This window comes from Anolis sagrei, chromosome 12 (assembly GCF_037176765.1).
Source record: "Anolis sagrei isolate rAnoSag1 chromosome 12, rAnoSag1.mat, whole genome shotgun sequence".
NCBI lineage: Eukaryota > Metazoa > Chordata > Lepidosauria > Squamata > Dactyloidae > Anolis > Anolis sagrei.
The window spans coordinates 5,213,419-5,231,511 of record NC_090032.1 but is presented as its reverse complement, the minus strand read 5'-3'; the positions used below and the strand labels follow the sequence as shown (position 1 = coordinate 5,231,511).

Sequence of the window (18,093 nt, the reverse complement as noted above, 5' to 3'; positions counted from 1 at the left end):
CTTGTTTTCTGCTTCCTTGGAGACTAGGATGCGGAACAATGGCTTCAAACTACAAGAGAGGAGATTCCATCTGAACACGAGGAAGGACTTCCTGTCTGTGAGAGCCGTTCAGCAGTGGAACTCTCTGCCCCGGAGTGTGGTGGAGGCTCCTTCTTGGGAAGCTTTGAAACAGAGGCTGGATGGCCATCTGTCAGGGGTAATTTGAATGCAATATTCCTGCTTCTTGGCAGAATGGGGTTGGACTGGATGGCCCATGAGGTCTCTTCCAACTCTTTGATTCTATGATTCTAGAGCAGAAGGAAAGAAGGCAGTGAAAAGCAAGAAAGAAAGAGAAAGAAAGAAAGAAAGAAAGAAAGAAAGAGGGAGGGAGGGAGGGAGGGAGGGAGGGAGGGAGGGAGGAAGGAAGGAAGGAAGGAAGGAAGGAAGGAAGGAAGGAAGGAAGGAAGGAAGAGATCATAAGAAAAAGGAAGGAAAGAATGAAGAAGGTAAGGAGGGAGGAAAGAAAGACAAAAAGAAAGAAAGAAGGAGAAAAAAGAAGAAGGAAGGGAAAGGGGTGGTGGAAGAAAGAAAGGAAGAAAAGAGAGGATGAGAAAAAGGATGAAAAAAGAGAAAAAGAAAGAGGATGAGAGAGCAGAAGGAAAGAATGAATGAGGGAGGGAGAGAGGAAAGACAAAAAAGAAAGAGAGAGAGAGAGAGAAAGAAATAAAGAAAGAAAGGATGGAAGGCAGACGCTGGAAAGCAGGAGGAAGGGAGGAGGGAAATAAGAAAGGGAGAGGAAAGGGGAGATAGGAAAGAAGGAAAATGAAAGTAAAGGGAGGAAAGAAAGAGGTAAAGAAGGAAAGAAAGAAAGAAAGAAAGAAAGAAAGAAAGAAAGAAAGAAAGGGGGAAAGTGTGAGCAAGGGAAGGAAAGAAAAAAGCGAAGGAGGGAAGGAAAGAAAGAAAAATCGAGGAGAGGAAAAAAGAGGTTAGGAGGGAAGGAAGGAATCATGAGAGAAAGAAAGGAAAGAATGAAGAAGGTAAGGAGGGAGGAAAGACAAAAAGAAAGAGGGGAAAAGGAAAGAAGAAGGGAGAGGGGTGGTGGAAGGAAGGGAGGAAGAAGAGAGAGGGTGAGAGAAGGAAGGAAGGAAAGAAGGAAGGAAGGAGGGAAGAAACTGGAAAGCAGGAGGAAGGAAGGAGGGAAAGAAGAAAGGGAGAGGGAAAGGAGGATAAGAAAGAAGGAAAAGAGGGAGGAAAGAAAAAAAGAAGAAGGGAAGGAAGAAAAGAAGGATGGATGGAAGAAACTGGAAAGAAGGAGGAAGGGAGGAAATAAGAAAGGGAGGGGGAAGGGAAGATAAGAAAGAAGGAAAAGAGAGAGGAAAGAAAAAAACTGAGGTAAAGAAGGTAAGAAAGGAAGGAAGGAAGGAAGGAAGGAAGGAAGGAGCTGGAAAGCAAGAGGAAGGAAGGAGGGAAAGAAGAAAGGGAGAGGGAAGGGAAGATAGGAAAGAAGGAAAAGAGGAAAGAAAGAAAAAAGAGGTAAAGAAGGAAAGAAAGGAAGAAAGGAAGGAAGGAAGGAAGGAAGGAAGGAAGGAAGGAAGGAAGGAAGGAAGGAAAGAAGGAAGAGAAAGGGGGAAAGTGTGAGTGAGGGAAGGAAAGAAAAAAGAGAAATGTGGGAAGGAAAGAAAGAAAAATTGAGGAGAGGAAAAAAAGAGGGAAGGAGGGAAGGAAGGAAGGAAGGAAAGAAAGAAGAAAGAAAGAAGGAAAGAAAGACACTATATTGAAGACCTCTATTCCTCTTCCGAATAAATACTCTTGTTTCAATCCACACAAAACAAATCAATTTATTTACAAGGTGGGCACCCCTAAACGCTTCTTCTCTTGTTAGCTTTGGGAAGGGGCTCGGGATTGATCCAGCCTGGAAGGAAAAAGGAAGAAAACAGATTAGAAATATTCAATATTATATTGAGAATACAGTTTCAATACTTTTCCCTCCCCATCCTTAGGCAGAGAAAAAAATAGATGGTATCTATAGAGTAAATTCAAAGTATGGCAACACAGGGATCACAGATCCCACCAGTCATTTTCCAGAGCTGCCAAAAAGTTCAGGATGCAACAACAACATCTGGCAGGAACTGGCTTGTTCAGTAGACTCTCCTCTACAGTTCCATTTTGGCCGGGAAAGGATGGTGGTCTCACCGTCGGACGGGGTCCGGGATGTGGACTTGGTCCAAAGGGATGAGCCGCGCCAGGTCCGCCAAACTATCCACAAATTGGACTTTCCGGCTAAACTTGGAACTGGAAGGGAAACAGAGTCAATGGGGATATGTATATATGTATATGTGTGTGTACATGTGGGTGCGTATGCATATGTATGTGCATGTATGTATGTGTCTGTATATATATGTGTGTGTGTGTTTATATAGGCCTGTGCATGTATACGAGCATATATGTATATGTATACATATATGTGTGTATACATATATGTATGTATATGTATATGTGAATATGTGGAACTCTCTGCCCTGGAGTGTGGTGGAGGCTCCTTCTTTGGAAGCTTTTAAGCAGAGGCTGGATGGCCATCTGTCAGGGGTGATTTGAATGCAATATTCCTGCTTCTTGGCAGAATGGGGTTGGACTGGATGGCCCATGAGGTCTCTTCCAACTCTTTGATTCTATGATTCTATATACGAGCATATATGTATATGTATACATATATGTGTGTATACATATATGTATGTATATGTATATGTGAATATGTGTGTATGCATCTGCATAGATATGTATGTGTGTTTGTGTGTGCATATGTGTGTGTGTGTATATATATGTGTGTGTGTGTGCGTGTCTATATAGGCCTGTGCATATATTCGAGTATATATGTATATGTATACATATATGTGTGTATACATATATGTATGTATATGTGAATATGTGTGTATGCATCTGCGTAGATATGTATGTGTGTTTGTGTGTGCATATGTGTGTGTGTGTATATATATGTGTGTGTGTCTATATAGGCCTGTGCATATATACAAGTATATATGTATATGTATACATATATGTGTATAACATATATGTATGTATATGTATATGTGAATATGTGTGTGTGCATCTGCGTAGATATGTATGTGTGTTTGTGTGTGCATATATGCATGGGTGTCTATGTATGTGCATTTGTCTGAATATATATTCATGTATGTATGTGCCTATATATGTTTGTGTCTACATATGTGTGTGTGCGTATATATATAAAATGTGTGTGCATATATGCATGTGTGAGTCTCCTGTGAGAAATGTGAGAAATGAAGTGGGATATCAAGAAATATAATAACTATATATATATATATATATATATATGTATATGCATGTGTGTATGTGTGTGTATATACGTGTGTACATTTATCTATGTGCATATATATGTATGCATGTGTATATATATGTATGTGTGTGTATATACGTGTGTATGTGTGTGTATATATATATATATATATATATATATATAATTTATTTATTTATTTATTTACTATATCTGTATACCACCCTTCTCAGCCCTCAGGCAACATATACATGCATGTATGTATGCATGTATGTATATATGTATGTGTATATATTGTGTTTGTGTCTCTCTCTGTGTGTGTATATATATTCATGTGTGTTTATCTGTGTCTATATGTTTGTGTATATATGTACACATGTGGTGTATTTATGCATGTGTGTATATATATGTACATGTATGTGTGTGTGTGTATATATATATATATTGTATATATGTGTGTCTCTATATAAGTGTGTGTATATGTATGTGTGTATATATCTATCTATATGTGTGTGTGTATATATGTGTGTATATATCCATGTGGTGTATATGTGTATAGATGTGTGTGTGTCTATGTATGTGCATATGTTTGAATATATATAGATGTGTGTGTTTGTGTGTGTGTATATATATATATATATATATACATACATACATACATACATATTTACAACAGTTATATGCCGCCCTTCTCACCCCAAAAGGGACTCAAAGCAGCTTACTCTCTCTCTCTCTCTCTCTCTATATATATATATACACACACACACACAGACACACATACATACAATATATTATATTACCAGCATAGTACAATATCACTATTATATATTACTATACTGTACTATACCATTATATTGTATAATTATATATATACACACACACACACACACACATTATATGTATAGTTATATTATATATAATGTGTGTATATATATACATTATATATATAAGGAAGACTCCAGCAATACATGGAGCGAGAGTTGCCAGATGTTCAAGCTGGGTTTAGAAAAGGCAGAGGAACGAGAGACCAGATTGCCAATATCCGCTGGATAATGGAGAAAGGCAGGGAGTTTCAGAAAAACATCTACTTCTGCTTCATTGACTATTCTAAAGCCTTTGACTGTGTGGATCATAATAAATTGTGGCAAGTTCTTGGTGGGATGGGCATACCAAGCCCCCTTGTCTCTCTCCTGAGGAATCTGTACAAGGACCAAGTGGCAACAGTCAGAACTGACCACGGAACAACAGACGGGTTCAAGATTGGGAAAGGCGTACGGCAAGGCTGCAGACTCTCACCCAACCTTTTTAACGTGTATGCAGAACACATCATGCGAGGATGTGCGGGGCTGGAGGAATGCAAAGCTGGGGTGAAAATAGCTGGAAGAAACATTAACAACCTCAGATATGCAGATGACACCACTCTGATGGCCGAAAGCGAGGAGGAGCTGAGGAGCCTTCTAATCAAGGTGAAAGAAGAAAGCGCAAAAGCCGGGTTGCAGCTAAACGTCAAAAAAACTAAGATTATGGCAACAAGAATGATTGACAACTGGAAAATAGAGGGAGAAACCGTGGAGGCCGTGACAGACTTTGTATTTCTAGGTGCAAAGATTACTGCAGATGCAGACTGTGGCCAGGAAATCAGAAGACGCTTACTTCTTGGGAGGAGAGCAATGTCCAGTCTCGATAAAATAGTAAAGAGCAGAGACATCAGACTGGCAACAAAGATCCGCATAGTCAAAGCCATGGTCTTCCCTGTAGTCACCTACGGATGTGAGAGCTGGACCTTAGGGAAGGCTGAGCGAAGGAAGATCGATGCTTTTGAGCTGTGGTGTTGGAGGAAAGTGCTGAGAGTGCCTTGGACTGCGAGAAGATCCAACCAGTCCATCCTCCAGGAAATAAAGCCCGACTGCTCACTGGAGGGAAAGATACTAGAGACAAAGTTGAAGTACTTTGGCCACATCATGAGGAGACAGGAAAGCCTAGAGAAGACAATTATGTTGGGGAAAGTGGAAGGCAAAAGGAAGAGGGGCCGACCAAGGGCAAGATGGATGGATGGCATCCTTGAAGTGACTGGACTGACCTTGAGGGAGCTGGGGGTGGTAACGGCCGACAGGGAGCTCTGGCGTGGGCTGGTCCATGAGGTCACGAAGAGTCGGAGACGACTGAACGAATGAACAACATATATATATATACATATATATATACACATTATATATATATATACACACACATACACACACACACAGAGACATTTTATATATATGCATGTGGTATATATATGCATGTATGTATGTATACATATATGTGTATTACGTTCCTTGCTTCAGACAAAGGGGGGAAACCAACCCACCTGATGAAGGGTCTAAAGACGGCCATCAGCGCCTTCACGTACCAGGCCGGGTGGACAATAACCAAAGCCTTGAGGTTCTTCCGGATCCTGGAAGGGAAAGCAACAGGAGAGGGAAAGCGCCGTTGGCCAGTGGAACTCCCTGCCGCTGGATTTTCCCTTGGGAAGCAGGGCAGCCTTACCTCCGGTCGATGGTTTGGTAACACTGTTTGATCCACGCAAAGGACGGCAACCTGCTCCTGGGGGTGGCCCCGTTGAGGCACACCAGGGTGTAGTTTTGGGCCACCATCAGCTCCAACGTCCCTACGAAGTACCTGGTTTGGAACAAAACGCAATCAACACAACCGGATCTCCTTCATTGTTGGACACTGTATTGGAAAGGGTTTGGAGGAGCAATCCAGACCCATTGGCTTTGCAGAAGGACCCACTCTGGGGAGAGAACACTCACATGAAGAGATTCTCCATGACATACGGATAATCTGGGATGGAGCTGTCCGGTAAGTAACACGCGGCGAAGACGATAATGGCGTTCAAACCTTCGCCGTCATACCCTGGAAAGCACGAAAACCCTAAATTGGGCTAAATTAGGACCTATTTCTATGCCCTACCGCATTAGGATACTTAAACGATATCCTAATATATTATGATTTATTTGAATATTTTTGATATCCAAATATACGAGGGTTGAATGAAAAGTAATGCCTCCACCTTCATCACTCCTCAACAGATGGCAGTACAGGTATGCGGCAGGTACTGGCTTGTTCAGTAGACTCTCCTCTACAGTTCCATTTTGGTGGGAAGCCTTAGCATTCAATGGTTGTGTTGTTAAAGTGAGAAGTATGGAACCCTGCACACACAGTTGGTCAAGGCAACTTAAGCAACGTATGCGGCAGGTACTGGCTTGTTCAGTAGACTCTCCTCTACAGTTCCATTTTGGCGGAAAGCCTTAGTATTGAACAGTTGTGTTGTGAAAGTGCGAAGTATGGAACCCTGCACAGACGGTTGGTCAAGGCGACTTAAGCAACGTATGCGGCAGGTACTGGCTTGTTCAGTAGACTCTCCTCTACAGTTCCATTTTGGCGGGAAGCCTTAGCATTCAATGGTTGTGTTGTTAAAGTGAGAAGTATGGAACCCTTCACAGACGGTTGGTCAAGGCAACTTAAGCAACGTATGCAGCAGGTACTGGCTTGTTCAGTAGACTCTCCTCTACAGTTCCATTTTGGTGGGAAGCCTTAGCATTCAATAGTTGTCTTGTGAAAGTGCGAAGTATGAAACCCTGCACAGATGTTCGGTCAATGCAACTTAAGCAACGTATGCAGCAGGTACTGGCTTATTCAGTAGACTCTCCTCTACAGTTCCATTTTGGTGGGAAGCCTTTGCATTGAACGGTTGTGTTGTTAAAGTGCGAAGTGTGGAACCCTGTACAGACGGTCGGTCAATGTGACTTAAGCAACGTGCAGCCATTGAATTCTTGACAGCAGAATGTATCACCCCAAAGGGAATTCATCAGAGAATGCAAGCTGTTTATGGTGATTGTGTTGATGTGAGTACTGTGTGTCGTTGGGCGAGTAAGTTTAAAGACGTTGAGGTGACGGCTTCCGAAATGGAACTGTAGAGGAGAGTCTACTGAACAAGCCAGTACCTGCCGCATACGAGTACTGCCATCTGTTGAGGAGTTATGAAGGTGGAGACGTTACTTTTCATTCAACCCTTAAAATGGAACTGTAGAAGAGGAGTCTACTGAACATGCCAGTACCCACTGCATACCAGTACTGCTATCTGTTAAGGAGTTATGAAGGTGGAGGCATTTCTTTTCAGTCAACCCTTGTATATTAAGATTTTCAAAATATTTGAATATATCATAATATATATTCAAATATATATATTCAAATATACTTTAACCACAGAAACGTTCAATGCAAAGGCTTCCCACCAAAATGGAACTGTAGAGGAGAGTCTACAGAACAAGCCAGTACCTGCCACATACCAGAACTGCCATTTGTTGAGGAGTTACGAAGGTGGAGGCATTACTTTTCATTCAACCCTCCTACCAAAATGGAACTGTAGAGGAGAGTCTACTGAACAAGCTAGTACCTGCCACATACCAGCGGGGTCTTCCTGGTGTTACCTGCGTGGGAGATGACCTTCTTGTAGGGTCCGACGGCAGACAGGTCTACTCTCTGCGGGCTGGCTTGCTCCTCGGGCAGGAAGATCCGCCAGGTCCGGCCGTCCGAGTCCCGGATGTCCGTCACCCGATTCGTGCAAAACCTCTCCCCAAGGTCGCCGTCCACTCGCTGGACCCTGGGAAGGTCGTCTGGAGGAAAAGCCAAGGCCATCTTGGGATCTGGTTTGCAGCCCCAAAAACCTATCCTATGGACATGAGATCTGGTTTGCAGCCCCAAAAAACTATGCTATGGACATGAGGTCTGGTTTGCAGCCCCAAAAAACTATGCTATAGAAATGAGATCTGGTTTGCAGCCCCAAAAACCTATCCTATGGAAATGGGATCTGGATTGCAGCCCCAAAAACCTATGCTATCGAAATGAGTTCTGGTTTGCTGCCCCCAAAACCTGTGCTATGGAAATGAGTTCTAGTTTGTAGCCGTAAAACCTATACTATGGAAAGGAGATCTGGTTTGCAGACCCAAAAACCTATGCTATGGAAAGGAGCTCATGTTTGCGGCCCCCAAAAACTATGCTATGGGAATGCGATCTGGTTTGCAGACCCAAAAATCTATGCTATGGAGATGAGCTCTGGTTTGCAGACCCAAAAACCTATGCTATGGAAAGGAGCTCATGTTTGCGGCCCCCAAAACCGATGCTATGGAAATGAGATCTGGTTTGCAGACCTAAAAACCTATGCTATGAAAATGAGATCTGGTTTGCAGTCCCAAAAGCCTATGCTATGGAAATGAGCTCTGGTTTGCAGACCCAAAAACCTATGCCATGGAAATTAGTTCTAGTTTGCAGCCCTAAAAACCTATACTATGGAAATGAGGTCTGGTTTGCAGACCCAAAAACCTATGCTATGAAAATGAGATCTGGTTTGCAGTCCCAAAAACCTATGCCATGGAAATTAGTTCTAGTTTGCAGCCCTAAAAACCTACACTATGGAAATGAGATCTGGTTTGCAGACCCAAAAACCTATGCTATGAAAATGATATCTGGTTTGCAGTCCCAAAAGCCTATGCTATGGAAATGAGCTCTGGTTTGCAGACCCAAAAACCTATGCCATGGAAATTAGTTCTAGTTTGCAGCCCTAAAAACCTATACTATGGAAATGAGGTCTGGTTTGCAGCCCCAAAAGTCTATGCTATGGAAATGGGATCTAGTTTGCAGCCCCAAAAACCTATGCTATGGAAATGGGATCTGGTTTGCAGACCCAAAAACCTATCCTATGGAAATGAGATCTAGTTTGCAGCACCAAAAACCTATGCTATGGAAATGAGAACTGATTTGCAGCCTCAAAAACCTATGCTATGGAAATGAGACCTGGTTTGCAGCCCCAAAAACCTATGCTATGGAAATGAGACCTGGTTTGCAGCCCCAAAAACTATGCTATGGAAATGAGATCTGGTTTGCAGCCCAACAAAACGTATTATATGGAAATGAGGTCTGGTTTGCAGCCTGAAATAACTATTACATGGGGATGAGCTCTGGATTGCAGCCTGGAAAACCTAATACATGGGAGTGGCCTTGGTTTGCAGCCCCAAAAACCTTATTATGTGGAAATGAGCTCTGGTTTGCAGCCCCAAAAACTTAAGTTATGGAAATGAGCTCTGGTTTGCAGCTGAACAAAATGTACTATATGGAAACGAGGTCAAGTTTGCAGCCTGAAATAACTATTACATGGGGATGAGCTCTGGATTGCAGCCTGCAAAACCTAATACACGGGAGTGGACTTGGTTTGCAGTCCCAAAAACTTTATTATGTGGAAATGAGCTCTGGTTTGCAGCCCCAAAAACTTAAGCTATGGAAATGAGATTTGGTTTGCAGCCCAACTAAACGTATTGTATGGAAATGAGGTCTGGTTTGCAGCCCGAAATAACTATTACATGGGGATGAGCTCTGGATTGCAGCCTGGAAAACCTAATACCTGGGAGTGGGCTTGGTTTGCAGCCCCAAAAACTTATTATATGGAAAGGAGCTCTGGGTGAAACCCGAATCCATGCCCTCACCATCCCATTCGAACCCATGGCTTTCCTGCAGCTCGCTCTCGGACGGCGTCTCCAACTCGTCCACATCGATGTCCAGGCTCCCATCTGGCGTCCGTTCCGGAAACTCCTCCGACTTCACTGACCCGTCTCCAAGTTCGGGGGCCGGGAGGCGTTTCTTCATGTGTCGCCGTCCGCACAGCTCCAGCGTGTTGAGGGCAACTGGGGGGGCGGGGGGGGGGGGGAGGAGGGATCAAAGGTCAAAGGTCAAGTGGAAGGTCCCGGGTTCAAATTCAAACCAAAATACTCCCAAGTTTCCTTATTGTTGTTGTTTATTCGTTCCGTTGCTTCTGACTCTTTGTGACCAAGTTTCCTAGAGAACCAATTTTGGATCATAACTCCCAAAGGTTCAGTATCACTATGACTGGGAGCGATGGGCTCTGTAGTCCAAAATTTTATATACCTGAGACCCCAGAATAGATAAGAGTTGGGCCAAGCTTCGTCTCTTTTTGGAGACTACAAACACGGACAGATTCATTGACTTGACTGCTTGAGGACATCATTCAGATGTTGTTGGACTACAACTCCCATCAGTCCTGGCCAACGTCAAAACTAATAGGAAAGTCTCAGCATCAAGACCACCTCTCCAAGGATTTCTCCCTTGCAACCAGGTGAAATTCAATGGTTTGGTGGCTGCAATTCCCCCGAAAGTGGCTTTTAAAAACCCAGGATGATGGGAAATGTAGTCTCCAGAATACCCAAGAATGGTGGCTGCAATTCCCCCGAAAGTGGCTTTTTAAAACCCAGGATGATGGGAAATGTAGTCTTCAGAATACCCAAGAATGGTGACTGCAATTCCCCTAAAAGTGGCTTTTCTTAGCCCAGGATGATGGGAAATGTAGTCTTCGGAATACCCAAGAATGGTGGCTGTAATTCCCCCGAAAGTGGCTTTTAAAAACCCAGGATGATGGGAAATGTAGTCTCCAGAATACCCAAGAATGGTGGCTGCAATTCCCCCGAAAGTGGTTTTTTAAAACCAAGGATGATGGGAAATGTAGTCTTCAGAATACCCAAGAATGGTGGCTGCAATTCCCCCGGAAGTGGCTTTTTAAAACCCAGGTTGATGGGAAATGTAGTCTTCAGAAATCACTGTGGGTGGGTCTATCCAGGGAACTGGACATAAAATTACTATTTATGACCCTACCGGGACTCAATTCTGAACTGGATCCTTCTAGATCCTCTCCGGAGATCTCTTCTGGAAGAGGCCTGTGAAACAGAAGGAGTTGTAAGACGGTGGAGCATCTATATATTTAACATATTTCTTTGATTCTAAGGCATGCTTTTCCTCCCATATAAACATCTCTAAAAATGTAGCGCACCTTAGAATCATACACACACACACATATATACACACACACACAAACAATATAATAATACAATAATAGCTATATCAATATATTGTATATTGGTATATCTAATCAATATATTGTATAATAATACAATAATAGGTATATCTAATCAATATATTGTATATTGGAATACCTAAACAATATATTGTATAATAATACAATAATAGGTATATCTAATCAATATATTGTATATTGTATACATAATCAATGTATTATATAATAATACAATAATAGATATATCTAATCAATATATTGTATAATAATACAATAATAGATATATCTAATCAATGTATTGTATATTGGTATACCTAATCAATATATTGTGTATTGCTATACCTAATCAATATATTGTATAATACCTCCTACATAGGTATATCTAATCAATATATTGTATAATAATACAATAACAGGTATATTGAATCAATATATTGTATATTGGTATACCTAATCAATATATTGTATAATAATACCATAATAGGTATGTCTAATCAATATATTACATATTAGTATACCTAATCAATATATTGTATAATAATACAATAATAGGTATAACTAATCAATATATTGTGTATTGGTATACCTAATCAATATATTGTATAATCATACAATAATAGGTATACCTAATCAATATATTGTGTATTGGTATACCTAATCAATATATTGTATAATAATGCAATAACAGGTATATCTAATCAATATATTGAATATTGGTATACCTAATCAATATATTGTATAATAATACATTAATAGTTATATCTAATCTATATATTGTATATTGGTATACCTAATCAATATATTGTATAAAACCTCCTATATAGGTATATCTAATCAATATATTGTATAATAATACAATAACAGGTATATTGAATCAATATATTTTATATTGGTACACCTAATCAATATATTGTATAAAATATAGGTATACCTAATCAATATATTGTATAATAGTACAATAATAGGTATATCTAATCAATATAGGATCCCTCGGTGGCGCAGTGGGTTAAACCGCTGAGCTGCTGAACTTGCTGACCGAAGGGCCACCGGTTCAAATCCGGGGAGCAGGGTGAGCTCCCACTGTTAGCCCCAGCTTCTGCCAACCTCGCAGTTTGAAAAAATACAAATGTGAGTAGATCAATAGGTTAACACTCCGGCGGGAAGGGAAGGGTATCGAACTGCATTAATTCTACAGTACAGACGCACTCTTAATAAGCCTTCCCTATGGGGCTCACCGAGGAAACCCATCGTCCTGCCATTCCTCCTTCAGCTCCATGTCTGTGATGTTCAGCGACTCATCTCCTTGCGTTACGGTTTCCTTCTTCAACCTGCAGCAACGAGAAATCGTGGCAAGCATACAGTGAATACAAAATAAAGCCTTTTATACATAAAACAGAGCTGTCAGTTTTGAATTTGCCGCTCCCCACCCCTTTGCCGGCTCGGCGATGATTGGCTGGTGCTCTACAGCTGGGTGGAGGCTCGGCTGCCTCCTGAGCGCCTCAGTCAATGGGTGAGCTTCTGCCGCCTCGGCCCCCTGGCCAATCAGGAGAGAGGGAGGTGGGACGAGAGGGAAACAATGAAGTCTTGAGTGGATTATGGAAATATGTGGTGTCCAAATGGCCCGTGAGTCCTCAGGGGCCTTCAAGCCAGCCAGCTTATTGTCCTGAAGGGTGAGAGGGAAACAATGAAGTCTTGAGTGGATTATGGAAATATGTGGTGTCCAAATGGCCCGTGAGTCCTCAGGGGCCTTCAAGCCAGCCAGCTTATTGTCCTGAAGGGTGAGAGGGAAACAATGAAGTCTTGAGTGGATTATGGAAATATGTGGTGTCCAAATGGCCAGTGAGTCCTCAGGGGCCTTCAAGCCAGCCAGCTTATTGTCCTGAAGGGTGAGAGGGAAACAATGAAGTCTTGAGTGGATTATGGAAATATGTGGTGTCCAAATGGCCAGCGTCCTCAGGGGCCTTTAAGCCAGCCAGCTTATTGTCCTGAAGGGTGAGGGAAACAATTAGGTCTTGAGTGGATTATGGAAATATGTGGTGTCCAAATGGCCGGCGAGTCCTCAGGGGCCTTCAAGCCAGCCAGCTTATTGTCTTGAAGGGTGACAATCAACGTTGATGTCTGGCAAGCCTGCCAGGATCCGGATTTTCCTTGAGCTGGGATATGGAGACAATGGGGCAATCTTGGTTGAAGTTTCGGTTGAGGGAAGTTTGAATGAGGAAACAGATCAGGACGAAGTGTGGCTTTCCGAAGGTTCTTTGTCCTGCTGAGATAGGATCATTTATGCCAAGTGGGCATCTCCCTCTGGGGGTCAACTGTCACCAGAGCTTTGGCCTTCTCTGGGGCCTCAGCGAACTACAAATCCCGGGATCCGACAGCAGTTGGAAGTGGTACCAAACTGCATTCATTCTACAGTGTAGATCGATACCACCCTGTTGTATTTTTCTTACCAACTTTATGGGCTTTTAAAAAAAAACCAGACTCCGATAAGACTCGATTGTCAAGCTGTACCAGTTCCTGCTCAGCCGATCGGGCAGAAAAGGCATTTATTTTTACGGAGGGCGGATTTTGGTGGCATGCAAACAACACAAACAGAGTCATGGGGAGAAACTAAGTGTCACCTGCTTTTCGTCCTGGAATTTGGAGGTAGGCTGCCTCTGGATAGGGAGGCTCCACGCAGGTGACTTTTGGAGTTTTCTATCATAACAATAGAAAGGGTTTCTGGAATGTATATATGCCGAGAAAGACAGGATACATACATCTATTGCCTGCTTCACTATCCATCTATCTGTTTACCTATCCATCTAGCTAGCTATTGATTATCCATTCATCTAGCCAACTATTTGTCTGCCCATCTGTCCATCCACCTATTGAATTATCTAACTAATTATCCACTTACCTTATCTATCTATCTATTCAACTGATTTATCCACTTCTCCATCCACTGACCTTATCCATCTATCCACCTATTGTATCTTTTTATCCATCTGGCTATCTATCCATCCACTTATTAATCCACTCATCTATCAATCCACCCAGCTATTTATTCATCCACCTATCTTATTAATCCACACATCTATCCATTTCATCTATCTATCTATCTATCTATCTATCTATCTATCTATCTATCCAGCTATCTATTTATTTATCCATCGACCAATTTACCTATCCATCCATCCATCCACCTTGTTAATGCACACATCTATCTATCCATCTATTTACCTATCTATTTGCCTATCCACCTTATCCCTTTATCAACCAATCGTATCTATTTATCTATCCGCCCATCTTATCTATCTACCTACCTACCTACCCATCCATCCATCCATCCGTCCGTCCGTCCATCCGTCAACTTGTCTTTCTATCCACCTGTTTATCTATCTGTCCATCTATCCATCTATCCATCTGTCTTTCTATCCACCTATCTATCTGTCCATCTTCCTGCCTATCCATCCATCCATGTCTCAATCTCCTTCTATCCACCTATCTGTCCATCTTCCTATCTATCTATCTATCTATCTATCTATCTATCTATCTATCTATCTTTCCATCCATCCATCCATCCATCCATCCATCCATCCATGTATCAACCTGTCTTTCTATCCACCTATCTATCTGTCCATCTTCCTATCTATCTATCTATCTATCTATCTATCTATCTATCTATCTATCTATCTATCCATCCATCCATCCATCCATCCATCCATCCATCCATCAACTTGTCTTTCTATCCACCTGTTTATCTATCTGTCCATCTATCTATCCATCCATCCATCCATCCATCCATCCATCCATCCATCCATCCGTCTTTCTATCCACCTATCTATCTGCCCATCTTCCTATCATCCATCCATTCATCCATGTCTCAATCTCTTTCTATCCACCTATTTGTCCATCTTCCCATCCATTCATGTATCAATCTGTCTTTCTATCCACCTGTCTGTCTGTCTATCTATCTATCTATCTATCTATCTATCTATCTATCTATCCATCCATCCATCCATCCAGCTATTTATCCATCCACCATTTTCCTACCTATTCACCTATCTGTCCACCTATCTTATACTTTTATTCATCTGTGCATTCATCCATCTACCCATCAGCTTTCCATAGCACCTATCTTATCAACCAACCAACCCACCCATCTATCCATCCACCCATCTAGATATCCATGTGTCTACCCATGCAGCTATTTATCCATTCACCTAGCTTATCAACCCACCTGTTATCTATCTGTCTGTTTATCTATCTATCTATCTATCTATCTATCTATCTATCTATCTATCTATCTATCCATCCACCCACCCACCCACCCACCCATCCATCCAGTTATTTATCCATCCACTCATTCACCTATAGTGTTCCCTCGCTACTTCGCTGTTCACTTCTAGCGGACTCGGTGTTTCGCGGTTTTCAAAAAATATTAATTTAAAATACATATTACGGTATTTTCGCTGTTTCGCGGGTTTTTGCCGCCGCTCTCCGAGGCGCTTTCCCTCCTTGGTCCTCCTTCCCTCCCATCAGCCTTGAAAAAATATTAATGTAAAATATATATTGCGGTATTTTCGCTGTTTCACGGGTTTTTGCCGCTGCCGCTCTCCGACATGCTTTCCCTCCTCGGTCCTCCTTCCCTCCCTCCCATCCTTACTTTCCTTCACTTTATTTTAAGTTTATAAAGACTTAAAATAGTGTATTACTACTAAAACAATGTTTAAATATTCAAATAAATATAGCGTCCCTACTTTGTGGATTTTCACTTTTTGCGGGAGGTCCTGGAACGTCACTCCCGCAATAAGTGAGACGGATTGGATCCGAGTCAATTGGAAAATGTCTGGTTTGTTTTGGTTTGCAAGGAAGATCCTCCTGGGAGTAACTTTGGACCAAGCTCTGATCAGGTAGAAGGGACTCACCTTTCGGGCGGCAGAGCAGCTTCCTGGGAGCCCATCTGGGCCGGAAAAGGTGCCGGGTCCCTCCTGTTCCTTTCCGGGAACCCAAATAGACGACCCAGGAACGGTTGGGACGTCCCACGAAACCGGCGCCGAAAGCCTCCTTGACTCACCCTGGAACTGGTTCTGCAGCATCGAAGGCTTAAGCCCGGTCACGGCGCCTGGGTCCTAATGCCGTGACAAATAGGGAGTTGTGTTGTTTGTTTAACAACACCCGGATTTGGAGAGGTGACATGCAGGGGGAAAAAATCTTTAAAAATGGGTGACTATGAAACAAACGACCAACGGGAACGCCGTTCGCCGAAAAGTCCGTTGTCAAAATACTCAATTTCCATTTCCTTCGATAGGTTGGAACAAAATATATATCCTCCGGTGGGAAATAAGCCTCTCTGATGTGTGTAAATGGGGTGGAAAAAAATCTAGCATGGCAGCATTCTTTCCTTGAATCTGGTGAAGTCGCTGAACCCAAAGGGGATTTTTCTCCAATGGTTCATCCCGGAAAGAAGTGACTCTTCGCATGCCAGCAAGAGGTTTCTCTCCTGGGCTTTTCAGTGCTGTTGTTGTTGTTCATTCGTTCAGTCGTCTCCGACTCTTCGTGACCTCGTGGACCAGCCCACGCCAAAGCTCCCTGTCGGCCGTCACCACCCCCAGCTCCTTCAAGGTCAGTCCAGTCACTTCAAGGATGCCATCCATCCATCTTGCCCTAGGTCGGCCCCTCTTCCTTTTGCCTTCCACTTTCCCCAGCATAATTGTCTTCTCTAGGCTTTGCTGTCTCCTCATGATGTGGCCAAAGTACTTCAACTTTGTCTCTAGCATCCTTCCTTCCAGTGAGCAGCCAGGCTTTATTTCCTGGAGGATGGACTGGTTGGATCTTCTTGCAGTCCAAGGCACTCTCAGCACTTTCCTCCAGCACCACAGCTCAAAAGCATCGACCTTCCTTCGCTCAGCCTTCCCTATGGTCCAGCTCTCACATCCGTAGGTTACTACAGGGAATACCATGGCTTGGACTAGGCGGATCTTTGTTGCCAGTCTGATGTCTCTACTCTTTACTATTTTATCGAGACTGGACATTGCTCTCCTCCCAAGAAGTAAGCGTCTTCTGATTTCCTGGCCACAGTCTGCATCTGCAGTGATCTTTGCGCCTAGAAATACAAAGTCTGTCACGGCCTCCACATTTTCTCCCTCTATTTTCCAGTTGTCAATCATTCTTGTTGCCATAATCTTGGTTTTTTTGACGTTCAGCTGCAACCCGGCTTTTGCGCTTTCTTCTTTCACCTTGATTAGAAGGCTCCTCAGCTCCTCCTCGCTTTCGGCCATCAGAGTGGTGTCATCTGCATATCTGAGGTTGTTAATGTTTCTTCCAGCAATTTTCACCCCAGCTTTGCATTCATCCAGCCCCGCACATCGCATGATGTGTTCTGCATACAAGTTAAAAAGGTTGGGTGAGAGGATGCAGCCTTGCCGTACGCCTTTCCCAATCTTGAACCCGTCTGTTGTTCCGTGGTCAGTTCTTACTGTTGCTACTTGGTCCTTGTACAGATTCCTCAGGAGAGAGACAAGGTGGCTTGGGATGCCCATCCCACTAAGAACTTGCCACAATTTATTATGATCCACACAGTCAAAGGCTTTAGAATAGTCAATGAAGCAGAAGTAGATGTTTTTCTGAAACTCCCTGCCTTTCTCCATTATCCAGCGGATATTGGCAATCTGGTCTCTCGTTCCTCTGCCTTTTCTAAACCCAGCTTGAACATCTGGCAACTCTCGCTCCATGTATTGCTGGAGTCTTCCTTGCAGGATCTTGAGCATTACCTTGCTGGCATGAGAAATAAGGGCCACTGTACGGAAGTTGGAGCAGTCTTTCGCATTTCCCTTTTTTGGTATGGGGATGTAAGTTGATTTTTTCCAGTCTGATGGCCATTCTTGTGTTTTCCATATTTGCTGGCATATGGCATGCATCA

The 18,093-nt window shown here is 42.7% G+C and overlaps 2 protein-coding genes across 3 annotated transcripts in view; both read right to left on the bottom strand.

Moving 5' to 3' along the window:
• Nucleotides 1-18,093, bottom strand: part of MLLT11 (MLLT11 transcription factor 7 cofactor) — an 80,009-nt gene that overhangs the window by 37,339 nt on the left and 24,577 nt on the right. The gene's annotated exons all lie outside the window — the stretch shown is intronic.
• Nucleotides 1,789-16,363, bottom strand: BNIPL (BCL2 interacting protein like). Of its 2 annotated transcripts, none has more exons than XM_060758049.2 (10): nucleotides 16,100-16,363; nucleotides 12,428-12,520; nucleotides 10,994-11,055; nucleotides 9,814-10,011; nucleotides 7,765-7,950; nucleotides 6,085-6,187; nucleotides 5,819-5,950; nucleotides 5,640-5,726; nucleotides 2,173-2,271; nucleotides 1,789-1,891 (listed from the first exon to the last, which is right to left on the bottom strand). In XM_060758049.2, the coding sequence occupies exons 1-10, from the start codon at nucleotides 16,132-16,134 to the stop codon at nucleotides 1,858-1,860; spliced, it is 1,029 nt and encodes a 342-aa protein (XP_060614032.2). In that variant the 5' UTR covers nucleotides 16,135-16,363; the 3' UTR covers nucleotides 1,789-1,857. The 2 variants fall into 2 exon arrangements, with proteins under 2 accessions (XP_060614032.2, XP_060614031.2); XM_060758048.2 differs by lacking the exon at nucleotides 16,100-16,363 and adding an exon at nucleotides 13,811-14,511.